At 41.4% G+C, this 22834-nt stretch overlaps 1 protein-coding gene across 1 annotated transcript in view; it reads left to right on the top strand.

The window, feature by feature from the left end:
• Positions 1-22834, top strand: part of LOC144826313 (sodium-coupled monocarboxylate transporter 2-like) — a 717317-nt gene that overhangs the window by 254134 nt on the left and 440349 nt on the right. Inside the window, exon 3 of the mRNA XM_078684656.1 lies at positions 20158-20209. Within this exon, the coding sequence (XP_078540782.1) occupies positions 20158-20209 (52 nt within the window). The remainder of the gene's footprint in view (positions 1-20157; positions 20210-22834) is intronic.

The following is a 22834-nucleotide window of genomic DNA, read 5'->3' as shown; positions in this document are numbered from 1 at the left end:
CAAAGAGACCTTCTTAGCAAATAATATATTATGTGTATTAGGGAGGGTGAGATATAAGCAGCCGCGGGCCGTGGAGGGAGTTACGGTGGGGCAGGGAGGCGGGGAGGGGGAGGGGCAGGGTGGAGCCCTCTCCACCCTGCCCCTCCCCCTCCCCGCCTCCCTGCCCTACCGTAACTCCCTCCACGGCCCGCGGCTGCTTATAAGTGTTGCTAACTCTTATTCATTTACAGCATGTTAACATACTGTCACCATTCGCTTTTTATGTACTACTAACTATGCTGGTAATTTTGCTACTGATAATATGTGTACTTGTATTATCTAAGATACTACGCCTGAGAAGACGGCATTAGTAAATAAACATTTCAAATACACATGTGTTCTTCTTAACTCCATGTTCTGGTTTCTAAGAACTATATAACGACCGACTGTTCATGAGTTCCACGTATCCTGAGGTACTATAAGTTCATATTCTGGATTGTCTAAACATTGAGAGTTTGTTATATCCAATGTGACACTGTACCTAGCTTGCTAAGGGGTTTTGATTACTAAGGTGAGTTTTGGGACACCCTAATTCGCCGAGGTTCCAATCCTCTGTCCACAGTTCTGTGTGAGAACAGAAACCCTGCGACAGGGGCACCCCTGAGCCTTGCTGGAGCTTCATCACACTTGCAATACAACTCAAGCAATGCGCCACCTTTACGGCACAGATACATCACGCATCTGTGCTGTTTTTGCCCCATGATGCGCCGCATTGTAAATGCAGCACACCATAGGTGACGGAACAGCGGCACAGAATGACTAACACATCCCTGGTGATGCGCCAGTCATCATAAATCTATCCCTATGCTTCTTATCTTGTTAGAGATGAACCGCCATATGTATCATCAAAGTTTTTTGCATTTCCTAAATAGCGAACTTTAAGGAATAAATAGCGATTCTTTACCATTCCTAGTTTGCGATGACCTATTTGCTAATTACAAATTACCCATTCATTTCCATGCAGCAGGAGGCCCATAGGAATGAAGGTGCAATTTGCAATTAGCAATTACCTCATCGCAAATTACGAATTTTTCCGAGGGTGCAGGGGTGTCTCAAGAACACCCTGCTGCACCCCTGAAAAAGAAATTTGGGGGCATATGGCGCACATAAATTTTGAAAACATTCCTTTACCTCAAAAACGATTTTCAACTCATAATTTGAAAACACTGCACATGGGGAAATGACTTAAAATGTCCTTAAGACACATAAAAGCGTTTTTTGATTGCCTTTGTACCATGTTTCAGTCACCTTTAACATGCCTATGTAACGCAAACATTCAAAATCTAAATTTGCCATGCACAGGTGGGAGCATATTTACAAGCAATTTGCTCCACAGACAAACTTCTTACATTGAAATGGGAAAAATAACATCAGAGACTCTCAATTACCTTATAAAGAAGCAGACACCATTATGTCCTTCTCATCAATATTAAAACCATTGCTTTTTCTCAAAAACGATTTACAAGTCATAATTTGAAAACACTCCACAGCTCCTATGCACATAAAAGCCCTGTCAGTACTAATACTTCACATTTTCTCCAATTACAATTTCTCAAAGAAACAAAATCTATTTGTAAAACACTTGAGACAAAGCAACATTTGAAAAACACAACTTTCTTCATAATTTTCTCCTTAAAGCACACTATTTTCTATCTAAATTAAAGAAATCTTTTCTCATCTTAGCAAATACTTTGAGTTTCAAAACAGTCTCAGAAACACACCAATTTGTCTTCAGCACAGCAAAAGGTATGCACTCCACAGTCTGCAGCTATCAAAAGCACAGAAATGCTGTAATTCCTCACACATATCTCTCATGTCACCCAATCAAAACTCTTCCCTCACTTTTTTTCAAAGCAAAACCCTTCCCCCCTCTGCCCCCTCTCTGCTTTTTCTGCATAGCAACCACCTCTTGCAAGACCTCTGGTGTTTCCAAGTTCACACAACAATGTTGCAATTGAACTCTGAACTCTCAGTGCACCTGCATATCCAGAGCATTCTTTCATTTAATGATTTTTTCTTCGCCACTCAAAATACATCTTTCAACGAACTCATCCATGCACACTAACTTTCTGTTTTCAGCAATCAAAATCCACCAATCACTCTTACTGCTTCATTAACACAGAAACTCCTCAGTTTTTTTCATTTTACACTCTCATTTTTTCAACTGCCATTTCATTGCCACACTTCATCTGACTGCAGCAGAACCTTCTCTCGCCATGTTTTCTGTCTGGATTGTTGGACATAGTTATATCTATTGGGCTCAAAGGTACGCTGAAAACAGGAATTTACCTAACCTCAATTTACAAGATGTGGAAATTAAGTGGTTTGGCCACAGAGGATTAAAATGTCACCAATTGATACCATTGGTGAAAACCTTTATGCATTTGCCAAAACCTGACCTGTTAATTGTGCACTGTGGAGGTAATGATTTGGGCACTTTGACTGGGGTAGGTCTGGAAATGCTTTTAAAGGACACCTTTGAGCAATTGATGGCACTTTTTCCTCAGACTGCCTTGGTATATTCAAATATATGCCAAAGACAGAAATGGAGGTGGTCAAACCAATTTTGTCCACAAATTGAGAAGTCGAGGAAGCATGTAAACAAATCTGTTTCAGCTTACATGAGAGACCATGGAATGGGCTCCCTGTACAACAATAACTTGCGTTACTACATGCAAGATATCTACAGAGGAGATGGAGTTCACTTCTCAGATGAGGGCAACAGAGTTTTCATTTTGAATTTAAGACTGTGCATTGGTACCTACTTATAAGTACCTAAATGTACCATAAACCCAAAAGCTCTTCTCAGAGCTACCCTACATCTGATCACTCACAATTATTATTTTACTCTAACTTTTTTCACTAATTTTCAAGAAAGTACGCTCCCCAGAACGCTTCCCGGTTCGCGAACCGGGCGCACTCCACGCAAAAAAACTAAAAAAACGGTATATATTTTTTTTGCCCTGCGAGACCCTTTCAAAGCCTCCACATCAAACCTAGGGGGTCAGGGACAATCTACTATGCCCCCTTATGGTCATTTGCCCCTTCGCTTTGGCCTCCTCTTGTCTCTCGATCCTACCGAGAGACAAGATGGCGGCCGCTACGGACTGTTTGGAATGTTTACAGACGCCGAAGAACCAATCAGCTTCGCAAACCTCCGTAACGCGAAAAGTACGCGAAGCGGAGCGCTGTTACAGATATATATCTTTTTTTGAACGTTAATTTCTCAAAATCCACTGTAGCACATATATTGAGACCTACAAAAGGCACATCGGGCTACCAGTCCCTATAATTTTGCCAAGTTTCGTGCGAATCCATTCAGCCGTTCGGGCTAAAAGCGAGGCCAACCGCCCTATGGAAATTAACATGGGAAAAACGCGTTTTGGGACCCCCCTTTTTTCTCGGCCCCCCCTTGACGAACCCCCCCAAAATTTTCAGGGGCTGCTCAGAAACAAAATGTGCCATTTTCCTGAAAATTTCAGCCAATTCCGTCCACAAACGCCAAAGTTATTAGACATAGAATTTTCAAAAATCCCATAGAGAAAAAATCCTAACTATATATACCTACTGGCGACCGCCAGTAGGTAATATATATATATATATATATATATATATATATATATATATATATATATATATATATATATATATATATATATATATATATATATATATATATATATATATATATATATATATATATATATATATATATATATATATATATATATATATATATATATATATACATACATATATATATTTAGATCTATAGATCTAGATCTAGATAGATAGATAGATAGATAGATAGATAGATAGATAGATAGATAGATAGATAGATAGATAGATAGATAGATAGATAGATAGATAGATATACGTAAGCACTCAGACGGTTTGAGGTTTTCATCACTCATCCCCTTTGGCATATCATATGTAACAAATGAACAGAGCAATATTATAGAGAATTGGTAATGCAAGGCTTTCTACTTTTACATGTTATCAGGTTTGCAAATAAATTCTGTCATACTTGTCATCTTAAAGAAATCCCTGAATTTTTTGAACACTCTATACCTTGCGAATGCAGCATGTCACCAAACAGCTGAACTATAAAGGGTTAGGCAGGGCCGGACTGGCCGTAGCAGGCATTGGTGGGCTGAAAGGGTGGAGGAGGTTTCGGAGCGGTGGGGCCGCTTTTGTTACAGGAGGCCACTTTTGTAGCAGTGCTGCAATATCGGCCCCCTATATTAAATGCGACAGTCAAAAAGTTAGGGTAGACAGCCCTAAGGTTGTTAGGTCTAATGCCACCGTTCTCTGATTACGTCATCACCGTTAATAACCACACCTTAACACCACCCATCCAGTTTTGAGTCCGCCAAGAACTGCAGGGGTCCTATCACTCATAGTCTCACAGTTACATTATATTTCTTCACTAGGGCGCCAGGGCCCTCGCACTAGTTGCTCAGATCGAGTGACATGAAGTAGTGAGATGCACTCTGTTCATTAAACAATGGTTCAGATTTTGATGCTTGCTCTGGACTGTCAGGCTTGACAATCTCATTTGTAAGTAAAAAAGAGCTCGTAATCGCAGAGGTAGGTGCTTAAAATGTGATGAGTCCTGTGTGATGGTCTCTCTGGGACGATGAGCCATCCCCATGTATCCCTTGCACATTACAACTCTCAGAGGATTAAAAGCAAATGGAGTGTCTGTTTTCTGCTATTGCTCTGCTTGACCAGGACTAAGTAACCTTCATTGAAGACTGTGTCATGGGCTCTCTGACACCGATCAGCGTAAGACTGAATTTTGATCTGTTGAGAAGTTTCAGCACTCATGAAACTGTCTCCTGCCCATTGTGGAAGTTTTGTTCCGATGGCTCTCCTATATAGCAAGATGTTGAGACTTACACCCGTTGTGGAGTGAGGGGTTGAACGATATACATGGAGGGCTTGACACAGGGCTTGATCTGTTGATGATAACTCCTCTACCAATGGGAAAATGTGTACTCATCAATGACTACCACAAGATGACCATTTTCTAAGGCCCCCGAAAAATCAACTGCAACTCTTTCCCTAGCCAATGCCTTAAGATCAAACAATTTCAATGGATGTTGTGTCACTTCGGAGAAAGGCAGTTGCGAAGATGGCACTCCTTTAGTTCCCTCGTACTTGCTCATCTAAACGAGGGAACCACACTTAGGGGTCCATTACGATGGGGGGCGGACAAAGTCTGCCTGCCATCACAAGGAAGCCAGGGGCCGATCGCCAAAGTTGCGGCGGTTCCGCCATTGGCATTAGGATACGCCTGCTGCACTGGCGGGCGCATCCTGGGCCTTTTACATTGCGGGCTGCTGGATGCAGACCTACTTGCAATGTAAAAGTTCTGTGCACAGCATTGCCATGCATTACCTGGCAGGCACCACGTAGTGCCTGCCACATAGTGCATGGCAATGAGGGGGGGTACCATATGTACCACCCATGTGTACCCCCAACACCCTGGGGGCTCCAGGCCCCCAAAAGCAAAATCCAATTGCCATTCCATGACAGCAACACCGTCATGGAAAGGCTGCTCTCCGCCTGCATCGTGATATGGATGGTGGTGTCTTGCAGACACCGATACCATATCATGCCCCTTTTCCGCCCGGTCGACGAGTCGACCAGCGGAATAGTGTCGGATGGTCTTTCCGTCTGCCGTAGACCCCCCAGCCATACTAATATGCCGGGGGGTCTTTCAGGTGTTGATGGCGGACGGATCGCCCCCGCCGGGCCAGCAGTGGCTACTGCAGGCCCGGCAGGGGCGATCCGCCCTCCATCCTAATAAGCACCTAAGTCTGTTTGGGCTCGTTTGGTAGCTACAATGCTATGATGCCCTTTAATGGCTAATTTAATGGCCTGTTGTCTTAGGCTCCCAGCTATGGCAATCCACAACACTCTCAATGCAACACCTTCCTTGGTCGCAAACACTATCTTGTACATTTTTGAATTTTTGAAATTTGATATTGGCAGTAAGAGGTCAACTGCTCTTTTTCCAGGATTGGGTTGAAATTAGGTCTTTGAAGAATAATGCGATTTGTAATGCAAGAATAATGCAGTACGTAACGCACAAATAAGGCAGTACGTAAAGCAATAATCAGTCAGTTTGTAATGCAAGAGTAATGCGATTCGTAATGCAAAAATCAGGCAGTTTGTAATACAAGAATAATGCGATTCGTAATGCAAAAATCAGGCAGTTCGTAATGCAAGAGTAATGTGATTTGTAATGCAAAAATCAGTCAATTCGTAATGCAAGGGGTAAAACAGTACACCAATCAGCCCCAACTCAAGAGACAACGGTTATAAGCTTAAAGGGGCAGTCCCGGTACGGCTGGGCAGGTTCGGGCCACTCGGTGCAATGGGAGAGAGATATAAATGATTGCTGGCCTAATATCCGGCAAAGTGAAAGATTGCAAAGATGCATATGTTGGATTTCTATCGTTTGGTCTCATTGCATTCCTTCTGATAAAGATACCGCTATTTTTATAAAAAACAGTGTGGTGTCCATTTGCTGTGTTATCACTGTGTTATTGGGAGTGTGGTTGCAAATACTTTACACATTGCCTTGAAGATAAGTCTGGCTGCTCGTGCCAAGCTACCAGGGGTTGAGCAGGGGTTATCTAAGAGTGTGTCCGTCCTTTCCCTGAGTAGAAGCAAGGGTCCCTATTTGGACTAAGGTACCTACATCAGCCACCCAGAGACACCCAGTTCTAACAATGTTAAACTCTGATAATTTAGCAGTACTCCAGAGAAATAACAAGCAGGGTTCTGGTCTTTACCGTGGCCTGTGTACAGTTCCATAGTCATTCTCTTTCAGTGTCATACCCCACCTATCGATGCGAGGGGGCATAATGGAGTTTGGATTTCCAAAAATGGTGCGCAGAGCTTGATTGTCTGTTATGATAGTGATATGGTTTCTGTATAGAAACACATGAAATCGTTTGCAGGTCCACACTACAGAAAAATGCAAAAAGATCAATTGATGGACAGAATGCAGAGCAATGTCATACATTCACCCCAGGACAGAAATCCGGACCTAAATCCATTGTATTCTTTGCCCCCCATGCCATTCCAGTTTGTACCCAACCTTTTGCAAATTAGTCTTGACCCTGCTTTCTATGGGAACATTCCATCGCAAACTGCCAGTCCACATCCTCCCTGGACTGCAAACAAGCGTCCTAGAATCGGTTTCGGGGGTCCACCCCCCATCAGCCAGGCTACCTTGACTCTAGTGACATAGAGAGCACGGTGGTGCAAAGCTGTATGCTTGGAAGGTTGCTTGTGTGCCAGTGCAGATGAAATAAAGCAGCATTAGGCCCAGTGGTGTTACTCTGAACCCAGTCAGGAGCTCTCAGGCGAGAGTCCCCGCCACCTGTGCACAGTGCCGGAGGCCACAGAGGCTACGGGGGCTAATGTTACGACTCTGATCAGGCCATATTTTATCACTATCTCAGTATTAGGCAGTATTTCAGTAAATCTTCCCCATTGTGTTAGCGTACCTGTGCTCACTGTGCAGCGATGGACATTGTGCCACAACAACTCGTTTAATTTCCTGTGAGATCCATGGTTCACACCTCGAGTAACTGAGGTACAAACGCAGAATAAAGTCATGCACAGTGAAGTTTCATATTGGTCCTGAGTGTTCAGCCTATAGGATTTCTGTAACTTCTCTACATGCATCCATGGACTACCTCCCACCCATCCATGCACTAGTCAAACATTCATGCATGCAGTCACATAGATGTGTCCCTCACTCATCCATCCATGCACTTACCCACTGATTTTGGTGATATTCAAATAATCATGCAGTCACACAATCAACACACACACTTATTCGATCAATTGAAAAGAGCTGTGATCTTAGCCAGACAGATTGGCTTTGCCCATGCTTATTTGTGTGCCTTTACAGAAATCTCTTGTTCATTTTAATTGATTTGGGGCTTTTTGTATTCAACAACAATATATTCTTTGCTCTTTATTTGAAGTCTTTTATTCAATAGACACTGGTTTTCTTTAAAGGCTGGGCTTTATATGTGGTGAGGTCCCTTGTTTTCCCACCCAGAGCCTAATTCCAGGATTTCACTTTGTGTCTATGGCGAGGTTACAGTTATAGAAACTCATGGGCTTTCAAATGAAGTCAAATCAAGCTTTATTCGACTATTTGTAAAAATAATCATAAAAGCATATTAAAATACAGTTAAACATTAACATGTTAAAAATAAATACATTAACCAGAAATACTGGGTGAACAGCAGCATATAAAAAGGCTGTTAGTCATGTTATATAGTTCAAGTCAAGTTATCACTTAAAGATGCTCTTTCTCCGAGAAAAGATAAACTTTAAAAATGTCGAAACAGATAAAAGTACAAGTTCTTCCCCAAGGGATTGCTTGACCATAAACCCGGGACGACATTGTCGCAAATCAAGTGATCTAAGCACCGGACGTATCCACCTTTTCCTCTGAACTAGGTAAAATGTAAAGAAAAATAAAACATGCATGGTGGATTGTGCTGACAACTCATCACATGGGTATCTAATTAACTGTCTGGACCAGTCGTTTCTGGCTGGGAAGCTAAGTGACCAGTGAATGATGCCCATCCTAAAATGTGGCAGCAAGAATCTTTCATAGTTAATAGTCAGAGGTAACAAAATTTAGATAGGGATGCATCTTAAAGGTAGTCAAGGTGTGTGAGTGAGCACTGTAATTTTGGTAATCTCTTAATTAAATCTAATATTTTCAAAAAGATGGAAACAGCTATATTTAAGAAATTTCCTAATTACATTAGTTATGGTGGTTGGGTTATCAAAGTATTCCTGGTGGCCTCATTTACACAAGAATTCTCTGACATATTTTAGCCATCTTATATGAAAAGCCCCAACTAACAGTCGCTAATCGTTTGGCGATTTAAAATGGTCTTCTCTGAATTTCATATACGATACCAGAGAAGAATTGGTTGGATACTAATGACATCCATTATATGTGGCATTCCGAGTTCCATGTGACAGTTAAAGGTAGAAACACTCTCCGGGAATGCCGGCAGAAATCTAAAAATATCTATTTTTAGTCATCTGAAGAGTAGACACATCTATATAACCCCAGATACCCGCCCCATAGGTCGCAATAGCAATACATTTGACTTTATTGATTTAGAGTAGTTCTGGGGGGCATTTACCCAGTTTCTTACTAAAGTTGATCAGAGCTCCCAGTGCCTTAGAGAATAACAATTTCCTTAGCTTAACAGCCTGGGACAATGTGCCAGTGCGACCCCTAGGTAGGATAAAGTGTTGGGACATTCTTCTCTAAAAAGAACAAGGGGCTATTCTTACTCCCTGAGACACATTTTATAATAAATGTTTTAGAGGTGTTAACTGTGAGGCCCAAGTTAGACACAAAATTAGCAAAGCTAGATATTACTTTCTGTAGGCTGATCGGGGTAAGGGCCATAAGTACAGCGTAATCTGCATACAGCAGCGTAGAGAGTGAGCGCTTCCCCACCGATGGTAGGTCCTGGCACTCATCTGTCAAAACCGTTCCTAGGTTGTTGATATACAGAGTGAATAGGAAAGGTGCCAGGACACAACTTTGCCTCACAGAGTAAAGATTTAATGGGTCAGGTACACCACCTTCGCGTTCTCAGAGATTAACTTTAAAGGATGGAGGCACTCCCCATTATCCCCAAATCTAACTGAGGCTGAAAGAGCCTGGTGTAGGATTTTTAAAAGGGAAACCAGGTCTGTCTCAAGGTCAGTGGACGTAAGAGCATCCCATAGTTTGTATCCATTGAGTCAATCGAAGGCACTTAATAGGTCCATAAGTGCAAGATGAGTGAAGGTGCCCTTTGCATACTTATATTTGGCCACAAGGAGATGCAAATTGAGACACTGTTTCATTGTCCCAAGACCCTTCCTAAAACATATTGCACCTGAGAAAGAATATTGTTTTTGCTTAGGCAGGAATGGAGCCCTTCCAAAATGACTCCGACGATTATTTTAGTGATGGAATCAAGTAGCGACATCAGAAGGTAAGTCCATGAGCATGTATCCCTTTTTAAAAATGGGTACAACTACAGGTGTATGCCAAGAAGGCAGGAACCTAGGCCAGCATGATGAGTTAAAAACTATAGTGAGAACAGGAGAACAATACCCTCTTTAAATATATCCAAGGGAATCCTGTCCGGGCCATAAGCCTTCTTTGATGGGCTATTATGAATGGCTTTGAGCAATTCTTATTCAGTAAAGGAGAGACTCATGTGTAATAAGAATTCTGCCTGCCTCCCTTCTGATATCACAGCCAGTGACATAGCTAGACCTACTGCCACCCGGGGGGACCCTAGGTTTTTCTGCCTGTTACAGGTAAGAGCATGAAAGTCGACGGACGACTTGATGACTTGTTCTGGGGGTTTGTTGGGCGGCTGGGCGGCTGACCGCCAACTTGTTCTCAGGATGGTGGAAGTCGACAGACACGACTTCCTAGCCTTTGCCACCCCCAAAAACAGTGTCGCCTGGGGTGGACCGCCCACCCCCCCATAGCTGCACCACTGTTTACAGTATTATACACATAAGCTCCAGAGAAATGTTCTATTCAAGCATCAGAAGTAATGTGAACAGTATCTTACTCTAAAGAAGGCCCGGGGGCTACACCTGCCAGGATGGCCTTCTAATCAGCCTAGGAATCTGTATTTTGACGTGAGACTACAACATGCTCTGTTTTCTCATCCTTGAGTGAATACTTTCTTTTTTTCAGTGCTAGGGAGTATGCCTTCCATACAAGTCGAAATTACTCCCTGAACCTTGAAATGGTTTGCTTTAGGGCTATCATTAGCCGCTCTGCAGTCTTTGTTGAACCATGACTTACCATGGGGGGAAGCCCTCCCCACGGGTTTGGTCAGCGTGTCTTTTATATGGGACATAAGTTAAACAAAGCTGCTTAAAACAACATTAGCGATTTGAGCAACCGGAAAGCCGGACTTTATCAGATCCATGCAACTGCTGCCTACCTGGTTCAATACAAGTTACAGGTCAGCAGAGTGCCAGACCAGCATCTTCAGTGGCTGGTGCCTGGTGACACCTTACAATAGCATGCTGAAGCTTCGTGGAGATTGTTATTTGAAAACTACTAGGGGGTTATGATCACTATAAATTTAGGCAAGTAGCTCACCTCCCCGTAGTCAACAGTATCATAAATTCTAAGATGTGAAGGCATAATCAATCACTGCCCCACATCTCCTCCCAATGAATATTGAAATCGCTGATGTTATGGGGTTGGAGACCACACTTTCTAGAACAAAGGTCACCAAAATGTGTAAAAATGACATCCCCTAGCATCCAAATCATCGAGGTCTACTTCCTCTATGATATGATAAAACCTTAATGGCTATAAAGAAGGTATAGTTTGCTTTGGCCTTCCCAGCTTGGTGTTAAAATCACTAGCCAAAAGAAGGGTATAAGATCTTCTTGCTTGTGACTCTTTCTCGGCTATAGAGCCAATCCAAGTGAACAATCCCTGAAGCTTCAAAATGCCCTTCATTGAGAAATAAATATTATACAAATTCGCCATCTAGATCCCAAATTTGCTTCCCAATTAAGGTGATGGCTTGCACAACATTCATTTCTGTGCAAAGGGAGAACATTTTACATCCAATGTTGACTTTAAACCAGGCAGTCAAGCCCCCTTTTGTATGACCCACGGAGGAAGGAGAAGCAGGAAAGTCAAAACACATGAGCTCATCAAATGCAATCTCATTCACTGCCCACCTTTCCTACATAAACACAATATGATACTCAATAATAAAGGACTGCGAACCCTTAATCTGTAGTTCCAAAGCAAAGCCAGCAACATTCCAACTAAGGAATTTACCATCCATGGGGGTGCCAATCTCGCCAATCTTTGTTCCTTCACAAGTCAGTTTAGAAGGTTGTAAGTCAGAGTTGTCGCCGGCAAATGTACCTTGGCTTACCCAGGGGAATAGATAACAACAATTATAATTGGGTAACCCCCCACAGGAACAATCGTTCTCACTCATCAAAGTATTGTCCTGCAGGGGCACAAACATTATTAACCCTTGCTCTGCTGCTATTATAGGATTGCGCCCAGAACATTCAGTACACAATCTTACTGGACCATCATCTTAATGCAAGGAACCCTGGATTAACGGCAGCAGAAGGGTGGTCGCACAACTTAAATGGCTGTGAGTCAGATGGGAATTGGCTCCACAAACACCAACATCAGAAGCACAATCATTCTGCCCTCCAAAATTTCAGTCAGTATTGTCCAAGCTTGAAAGGATTGTAAGTTTGTTTTTGGAGGGATGGGTGGAAATGCGGATGCAGCCTGTTAAGGAATTAATTAGAGGGTTGAGTCCAGTTGTTCCTGGGAATGGCTGGCGCTAAATGTTTATAAAAGAATCCCAGTGGCAGAATCCTGATCAGACTTGATTTAACCATACCAGCTCTGGCTATCGCCGGGACTTCACCTGCGACCAGGAGGTAACAAATGTTAATAATTATGGTATCTCCAGGAAATTGCCTCTCCAAGTGTCCAATACCCACCACCGCTGCACAAATAGGATCTAATTATGGAATTCCCACTGGCGGCTTACATTATTGTTAAGCTGTTGGCAAACTAGATACATTGGACAAAACAATTATTTAAGGGCAGGAAGCGGGAATAAGATAAATAATAAGGGAGAGGATCCAGTTTGGATGGTTATTTTCAGTTAGACTTTTAGGACGGGCCAAAAGAGCCAGAATTCCACCCTCTTGTGATGACAAATTGGAAGCTGCTCCTATAGCTGTAACCAGGGCACCACCTCTAACCCTAGTTTCCCTATTGTGAGTACACGCCCCAGCGGGTCCCGCACTGCAGGAGTCTGGATGTCAATAGATGTTGTGTCCTGAGCCCCATTCCAGTCTCTAAGCATGCTAGGGGACGAAGTCCCACCCCAGCACGAGCAAAGTAGCAGGCAGGGCCGGCTTTAGGGCAGTGAGACCGGTGTGGCCGCACTGGGCACAGACCTATGGAAGGGGGCACTGTGTTTAGTAATAGCTTATGAGTGGAGTGATGAGGGGCACTTTTTCCCAGTGGCAGTCATAGAATCCGAACAGGCGGTCATGGTGTATGGGGACTGCCAAAAATGATTGTAGCACCGGGCGCCACCAGCACTTGAGCCGGCCCTGGTGGCAAGTAATGCTGGCAGTGGACTGCGGATGCAGGCACTTGCACGGCAGGAGTGTAAAGTGGGTAACTTTATATTAAATAAATAACTTGAAAGGAAATAGTAATAAATAATATCTTTAAATAGGTTTATTCTAAAGATAAAGTGGCATATACAGGAGGGCATCCAAGCCGGTCAACGTCCAACAGCCGAATGCCGGATACAACAGTTGACATTCATTATTCCACATTATCCACGAGTGATGCACTTTTGAAGGGAAACATTCTCTTCAAAAGTGGGCGCCATGGAATCGAACATTGCATGACTAAGGGCATAAACAAAGTAGAAATACAAATGACTTACTTGTACACTACATCTTCTCCCTTTTTACACAAATGAAAAGAACAAAGTTAACAAAAGTTAAAAAAAAACTTAAGATAAATAATAGTCTTTAAAAAGTAAAGGAAAAGAACAATTCCTAATACTTCTAGATGTGAGAGTCAAAGAAGCATCAGAAGTACTAGGTACAATTTGAGGAACAATAGTAGGTTCAACATCTACCTCAGCACAGTTATCAGAAATGCACAAGTTTTGATCATTAAACAAACTATTATCATCAGAAGAAGTACCTAAAGGAAAATAAGAGCAAGAAGGAACATCATCAACATATTTAGTCGTAAATATCTTTTTGCTTGTTCTAGGGTGAGTTTGACAATCACCCGTTTATTCCACCACCCTCTTCTGTCAAGAAAAATAGACCCTTTTGAAACATTTAGAACCTGAGTAGGTAATGAAAATGTTGACATGCCTTTCTTAACTCTGTCATGAAATTTGATCATAACCCAATCTCCAATTTCCAAATTTTGAGATGAGGAGATAACCTTGGGGTCAAAATTCTTCTTTTGAATGCCCTGCTGAGTTGACAACTTTTCCTTAATAATATCTCCATCATGACAGGCCAAACAAGGTTTGTCTTTAATTTTCAAATCTTTGATCCAAGATGGGAAAATGTTCCCATTTGGATTACGTTTCTTTAATAGTCTAAAAGGGGAAATACCCGTGGTGCAATGAGGAGTGACCAAATAAGACCACAACTTCCTCCTAAGAAGCTCCTCCAAATCTACTTTAGAGGCAATAGCAGTTTGTATTCATTCTTTAATACATTTATTCATCCTGTCTATCAAACCATTTGAAGAAGGTGAATAAAGTGTCACCCTTAGATGTTTAATATCATGAAACTTTAAAAAGATTTCAACCATAGAAGAACAAAAGTGAGAACCATTATCACTCACTAGTTCTCTAGGAGGACACTCTGAAAGAAATACCTTTTTCAAAAAATGAACAACCGTCAATGAATCAGGATTTTCACAAAAGTCCAATTCACACCACTTGGAGTAGTAATCAATCAATGATATGATTAACGTTTGTCATTAGGCAAAATCTCAAAGGGTCCAGAAAATCAATGGCTAATTTTTGCCAAGCTTCTTCTGGCAAAGGAACTGTATGTAAAGGGAATTGAGGAGTCTTCCAATGTTTGTCTGATACCAAACATGTGGGACAAGAATTGATCCATAAAGTGACATCTCCCTCAAGGCCAGGCCGCCAGAAATGCTCCTTAAATTTTCTTGAAGTACCCCCAATTCCTAAATATCCCTGATGAGCTGAATCAAAAAGTCTTTTACGAATTACATTGGGAGGAACACATAGATCACCTGTAAAAACAATATCATTTATGATTGAAAGTTATTCAGAGATTTTTGCATAAACTCTTAAAGGAGTAGGAAGAGCGCGAGCCTTCGGCCAACCTGAAACAATCATGTTTTTAACAGCAACCAATACAGTGTCTTCAGAATAACTTTTGAACCAATTAGCTTCTGAAATAGAAAACAGTGACAATACTAGCTCATCAAATGAAGCTACTACGCATTCTATGTCATCTGCATTACCGTTTCCAACATCATCATTCTCAAAACTCAATCTTGAGAGAGTATCTGCTCTTGAATTGTTGCCTCCTGGTATGTGTTTAATGGTAAAATTATACTCATGAAGTCTTGACAGGATCCTAACCAGTCTGGCATAATCCTTTCCTGTTCCGTTCCCATTAAGGAGATGTAAAAGGGGTTTGTGATCACTAAGCAGTGTGAAATGTGATCCCCAAATATACATCTTGAACTTTTCTACAGCCCAGGAACAGGCAAGGGCCTCTCTCTCAATCGTGCTGTAGTTTGATTCAGCGCCACTGAGAGACCTTGATGCAAAAATCACAGTATTTTCTTTGTAGCCTTTGCTTTGACAGAGTACTGCACGTAAACCCTTTTGACTTGCGTCCACTGAAATGGTGCAATTTAAACTAGGGTTGAAGGAGGACAAAGCGGGTGCCTCCACAATAACTTTTTTTTACCAGATTAAAGGCACAGTTTGCATCCTCAGAGCACACAAATGTCACCTCTTTTTTTAACAGAATGCGAAGAGGCTGAACAAGTTGTGAATAATATTGTATAAATTGGGAATAATATTCCGCTAAACCTAAAAATGATTTTAGAGAATCCTTATCTTTAGGGATGGGAACATCATAAATCGCCTTTGTAAGACAAACTTTGGGTTTAATTCCCTCAGCAGAAATGCTATGTCCAAGATAATCTAACTTTGTTACCATAAATTTGCATTTCCTCTTACCTAGAGTTATACCAACTTCCTTAAAGCGAGATGACACCTCTCTTAAAGTTTGTAAATATCCCGATTTGTCTTTAGAATGTATCAAGACATCGTCCTGATAAGCTTGGACATTTTCAATGTCGTTCAAAATTGTATCCATACATTTCTGAAATACACTGGCAGCGGATGCCAAACCAAAAAGAAGCCGTAAATATTTAAATGCTCCAAATGGAGTTATAAATGTTGTGAGCTCAGATGATGATTTGGTGAGGGGAATCTGATTATATGCACTTCTGAGATCAAGAAGTGAAAAATCCTTGACTCAGAAATACCTGTAAGGAGTTCCTGTATATTGGGCAATGGATGACAGTCCACAATTATATTTTGGTTTAGGGAACGTAAATCCGCACACAAACGGATGCTTTTTTTTTAACGACGACTATGGGACTGACCCAAAGTGATGAATCTGTGGGCAAAATAATGCCCTCAGATACTAACTTGTCCAAGACATTTTTTAATTCATCTCTCACATTTAGAGGAACGTTCATAAATTTGTGAACAACTGGAATGGCATGAGGTTTTAATCTAATTAAATGTTCAAAATTCTTAAAATTTCCAACGGATTCATTGAAAACCTCAGGAAACTCAGATATCAAATCAGGAATTTCACTGTTTTCAATATCATTCACCACAAGAATTGGAGTGTCATTTACCTGTACTGGTGAGTTTGAACCAGGTACTAATTTTAGTCCCATTTTGGCAAGATCTTGCCAACCAACAATACATTTGCCATCAATTGCTACATAAACCTTTGTTAAGGTACACCTTCCCAAACATGACATTTTTGTTAAAAAATATCCCAACAATTCAATGTCCTTCCCGCCATATGCTTTTGGAATGATATCTAAGGGTGATAGCTGTACCTTCTTGAACCAATGAGCATTAAATAACACGTCAGAAATTATGGTAGCAGGAGCCCCAGAATCAGCCATCATGCCTAACTTCATATGATCTAAAATCACATCACAAGTTGGTTCTTTCACACGACTATTGTCAGATGAGGTTTCCACCATATCAATAGACAATATCTTATCATGAAAAACATTTGAATGAGTATTAAAGGTTTCAACAGCATTAATGTGAACATCATCCAAGAATGATTCAATAGACGAAGCATCAACATTAGAAACATCAACATTAGCATCGTGAAATGAGGAAAGAGCGCTAACTTGAACTGACTTTCTATTTCTACAAACTATGTTGAAATGACCAATTCTACTGCAGAATGTACATTTTCTACCCAACGCAGGACAAATCAGGCTATTGCTGAGATGAGTTTTCGAACCACATCTGAAACAGAAAGAATTGTGCTTTTTCTGATAAGGTTTCATTGATCTGTTCTTCGTATAAACAGCATTAACTTGCATCTGACTATCTGGCTGCAAATTATTTTCATCAGAAATGCATCTGGAAGAAACTATAGACCTTTCCACACTTTTTGCCATGTCTATCACTTCAGTTAAGGATGGATCACGACAACTTAGTATTCTTTCTTGAATATTTTTGTGGCTACATTTATATACAAATTGGTCTCTAAGAACAGTATCCAAATATGGACCAAAATTGCATTCTGCGCCTAGATTCCTTAAAGCAGAAATGAACTCCTCGACGGACTCATGTTGTTCTTGCTTTCTCCTCATGAAGTTAAAACGTTCCAACATAACGCTAGGTTGTTCTAAAACTTTTTTGTTCAGTCTCAAAATTGCATCTGTAAACACATTCCATCCTTCTACATTACCAGGTGGAGGTTGTTTAATTGGGTGATTATTAAAATATTATTTTCCAGCGCTTCCCAAATGACTATACAAAATTGCAAGCTTCCTTTTAGGAGAGTTTTCATCTGCACCAATTGCTACCAGGTAATTCTCAAAACGTATATACCACAGCTTCCATGCTTCTTTTGGCTTCCCCGGCATTGGAAGGAAATGGTTCAAGTAAACAATCTGTTGATTTGTAGCCATGTTTTGTTAAATAAATATCATTTGCAGGTAATAATATCGCCTCTCCTTATATTTTAAGCTCAAAAAATATTTTCTTTGAATTTTTTTTTTAAACAATTCTATAGACTCCTGTACTATTTCCAATAGATTCTGTCTTTTACATAAAAATATTTTGTCACAATACCTTTTTTTGTAGTTCCTATTGTGCGACGATCCAAAACCCTTGAGAAACTGTGTTTTCGCCGTATTTCCTTTCCGTTACCATGGAAACGGCTTCTCTAACAAATTCAAGATGCCCGCCTGAACGTGTGGATGCATGATGACGTCTGTTTGATTCGTCACTCTGACGCTACCTCACACGTCATGAATGACTTCAGCCCGCACCAATCGCTTGTCTTGAAATTATGAAAATGCTCTTAAATCCAGCGATGGGTTGTCCTTTGATCCAGATTGTCCGGATTTTCCTCGGTGTGACAGGGTAGCTCACGCAGGGAATTAGAGCGTCTTCTTCTTTATTTTCTCGAACTGCAGCTTTGCGGAAAATTAGTAAAATGCCACTTTGACCCTCGTCGCCAAATGTAAAGTGGGTAACTTTATATTAAATAAATAACTTGAAGGGAAATAGTAATAAATAATATCTTTAAAAAGGTTCATTCTAAAGATAAAGGGCCATATGTATCAAGCTAATTAGCATTCGCAAAGGCCGAAATTCTGCGAATTTCGGCCTTTGCGAATGCTAATTTGACAAATGGTATGTATCAAACATTTTTGATGCAAAATAAGGAATAGCAAAATTTGCAATTCCTTATTTTGCGATTGCACTTAAGGAATCGCAAATTTTGCATTTCCTTAATTGCAATGTAACAAACAAAAAATTTTCAAAAAATGCCATTAAGGATTCGCTAATTACCACCAACTTCTAGTTGGTGGTAATTTGCAAATTCTTTTCAAAAATCTTTTTTCCAAAAAACAAAAGGTGCCATATGACGCCCATACATGCCCTTAGGGCATGTATGTGCGCCATATGCCCCCAAATGTCTTTTTCAGGGGTGCAGCAGGGTGTTCTTGAGACACCCCGGCACCCTTGAAAAAATTCCTAATTTGCGATTAGCTAATTGCTAATCGCTAATTGCCCCTTCATTCCTATAGGCCTCCTGGCCCATAGAAATGAATGGGTAATTTGCGATTAGCAATTTGCTAATCGCAAATTAGGAATGGTAAGGATTCGCTATTAAATAGCGATTTTGTACATACATACCGTTTTGCGAATTCCAAATAGCGATTCCTTAAAATTCCCTATTTGGAATTCGCAAAACGGAAGTATGATACATATGGCCTAAAGTGGCATATACAGGAGCGCATCCAAGCCGGTCAATGTCCAACAGCCGAATGCCGGATACAACAGTTGACATTCATTAATCCACATTATCCACGAGCGATGCACTTTTCAAGAGAAACATTCTCTTCAAAAGTGCGCGCCATGGAATTGAACATTGCATGACTAAGGGCATAAACATAGAAGAAATACAAAGGACTTATTGGTACACTACTAGGAGGATGGAGGCCGAGATTTTGTGTCCTGAGGCCCCTCCCAGTCTCAAAGCACACTGGGGGACGACATCCTACCCCACAGGGAACAAAGTAGCAGGTAATGTAGACATGAGACCGCCGATGAGAGCCAATTTGACACTATAAACTCCATAAAAAAAATAGATAATTTACGTGTGGTATAACTGCCAAGGTTTTAATCTCAGTAAACAATATCAATGACATACTGAATACATCCTCCTGAACTTTTTCTATGAACCTACTGAAAATGCAAAAATGTGCCACATAAAGCTACAAATGATTGTGATTGTTTTGAACTTTAGTGAAAATGAAATAGTGCTAATGTATGTGAAAAACATTTGAAATAGCGAGCAGGCACTAAAGGTATTCCCCATAGAAGAGTTAATATATAAACACTTTTAGGAAGTGGGATTTTCCTCCGTTTTTCTAAGAGAATTCAAAGACAACCCTGGCAGGCTTGCTTTAGTGGTTACTATCTAGAGGGTGATGCATTATTTAAAAAAGATGCGGAAGGTATCTTACACATATTATTAGAGAGCATGTCTCCTATCGCCTCAACATATTTTTTTTTAGGTAATCTAGATTAACCGTTTACAGCTTCTAATATTAATATGACATGTCCAGCTAAAGTTGAATTCAGTAATATTTAACTATAGAAATATGAGAAAATTGTCATTTTTCATCCAAGCTTTACGTTTTAATTTGCTTTTCAGAGTCTGTACACAGGAGTCGTCATTTATGCGCCAGCATTAGCTCTGAACCAAGGTGAGTTTAAAGTTTACAGTTCTGGGATACAGTAAAGAAATTAACATTTCATGCATATAAGTAAGCTTAGTAACAAGCAACACAGATGTGCAATGCCATCCATGGGTTTCCCTGGTCCCACCAAGGCTACTTACAGACCCATGAGGCACCAGTTACTTTTTAGATGTTGTCTACAGACAGCTTTGTCTGTCTGGTGAGATCTATTGCCACCACATAACTTACAACATGCACATACTAATAGGAACTTTGGGACATTCCTTGCATATATTGATAGCAAATAGCTTCTGTGGTTCATCTGGCCCTGGGAATTGGCCAGGAGGGCTGTAAATCATTATTGGTACTGGCCAAAGGCATCTTGTGGACACAAATATTCTAAAAATTGATTTTCTTATTGTAATGTGTTTGCACACACTTACTTCCCCAATGTGACCCCCCATTCTCACTTGCTCACCAGTTGCTCCCTCTCCAGTCTGGTCAGTTAATCACTTATCCATGTATCCCTCTCTTACCCTCCCCCTCTTGTCTCATTTGCAGGTTAGACCCACTGGCAATAGCGGCCACCATAAATGGAAAGTGTGGGGGTGGACAGACAAGGTCGGGAGGGGGCAAGAGGGGGAATTAATAAATGATAAACTCACCTTTTCTTCTGCTACCGCTACCACAGCGGTTGCCTCCGACATCCCTAGGAGCTTTACCAGCAGTCTCTGGTAAAGCAGGTTCCATACCCAATCCCGGCACTGCTCGGCATTGGTCTCAGTAGCCTGCTCTGTCATTCAGACAGTCCCTGGGAGCCTAGGTGTTTCTCCAACCTAGCTGTGAATGCAACCATGTTGGAGAAATAGAAATGAGCATGTATGTTTGGCCGGCTTAGGATAGACGGCCAAACATACATGCACACTACTAAGTGCCCACCACTCCTCACAGCCTGCCCTCCACACTACACACATGTGTAAGGCAGTCACAGAAAAATAAAATGCTGTTTTATCATTTTATTTTTCTTTGACTGACTAGTGGGGCAACGCACCTCCGCCATTACAGAGGAGCCGCCCCTTACCACTGGTACCTGTTTTTGCTACCAGAATTGTGGGGCATATTATCAAGGGGGTTTATCTCTGCTTTTTTGGCTTTAAAAGCCAAGAAAGCGGAGATAAAATTATCTCCCTATTACCTAGCTGTCCCTAACACCAGTTAGCGACAGCTAGTAGGAGATAGCGACCATCTTGGGCCCCACTTTGCATGTCAGTGATATTTATCACTAATGACATGCAAAGTGGGCGTGCCAAGATGTTAGCGACTGGAAACAGTCGCTAACATCGCTATCTCCTATTACTAACTTTTGGAGATATTCGCGCTAAGCGCGAATATCTCCATAAGCTAACACCTGCCATGAGCTGTTCTTAGCCATGTTATCCAATGGGAGGTGGATAACATGGCTAAGAGCATTAGCTCGGTAATGCATGAATATCGCTGACTTTTCAGTGATATTCATGCATTGCGGCCGTTTTTTATCGCATTTGCGATAAACCTTGGTAATACCAAGGTTTATCTGCGATAAAAATCGCCGCAGCTTAGCGGTAAAATTTTCTCTCTAACCAAGCAATAGCGATAATTATTGCTATTGCTTGGTAATATGCCCCTGTGTTTTCTCATGGGCTGCAGTTTTGAAGTCCCAATAGTAATTTTGCCAGGCATGTGTGGCTCTGCACAAGTCAATGCACTTTGACATTATTGCAACCTCACCTTGCTTAATCATCCTGAAGGGAAGGAGGCTAAGAGTAGATACAACATTTGCGTGAGGTTTTTTTTATTTAAAAAACTTTATTAAGTAATATCAGGAGATACAAAATACTAGCTAAATACAAACCAAAGACATAATAAATGAAATACAGAGTATAGATAGCAATAAAAGGAAAAAGAAAGGTATTTATATTTTAGAGGTAATAAAGCGGAAAAAAAGGGGGGAAGAGGGGAAAAATAATATTCCTACATCTGGGAAATATATATAATGTTGAACTTCTAATTAATGTGAAAAGTAATCTTATTAGAAACTAGAAAATACAATATGCCAACAAGTGATTAGAGAGATGATAGAACAGAGAAAAAGACAATTATTGTGCTTTACACGATCTCAAACAGTGCTCACTAGAGGCAGAGCCACGCACCACAGCGAGCTGCCGCTTCCATCATTCTCTGCTCCGCTACCGCCGCCCCCGTTTCCACCCTCGCCCCTGCTGCCTGCTGCCGCTCCCAGTCTGGTTGTTGCCACCATCACACCGCCGCCACATCGCCTCTGCTGGTTCGTGGTTGGCGCTGGGGGTTGCCCGGCCTCTGGCTCGGGGAGCTCCTGCAGCGTGCGGAGAGCAATTAGGCAGGGGAGGAGGAGGAGGTGGTGCTGCCGCGGGTCGGAGTGTCTGTGTGCTCCGGAGGGTGGAGAGCCGTTATCCCTGGCGTGGCAGAGGTGGAGGCAGAGAGCCTCTTCGTGGGAAAAGAGACAGGAGCCACAAACATTTCCTGAATGTGGCAGTAAAGTTACAGGAAAGCCGTGAGTTCTGGGTTGCCTCAAAAACACGACCTGGAGCCAAAAAACACCAAAAACCTTCTTTTAAATGAAAGCTGCGAGTCCCT

The sequence above is a fragment of the Lissotriton helveticus genome, chromosome 3_2 (genome assembly GCF_964261635.1).
Source record: "Lissotriton helveticus chromosome 3_2, aLisHel1.1, whole genome shotgun sequence".
NCBI lineage: Eukaryota > Metazoa > Chordata > Amphibia > Caudata > Salamandridae > Lissotriton > Lissotriton helveticus.
This window is presented reverse-complemented; position numbering and strand designations above follow the sequence as displayed.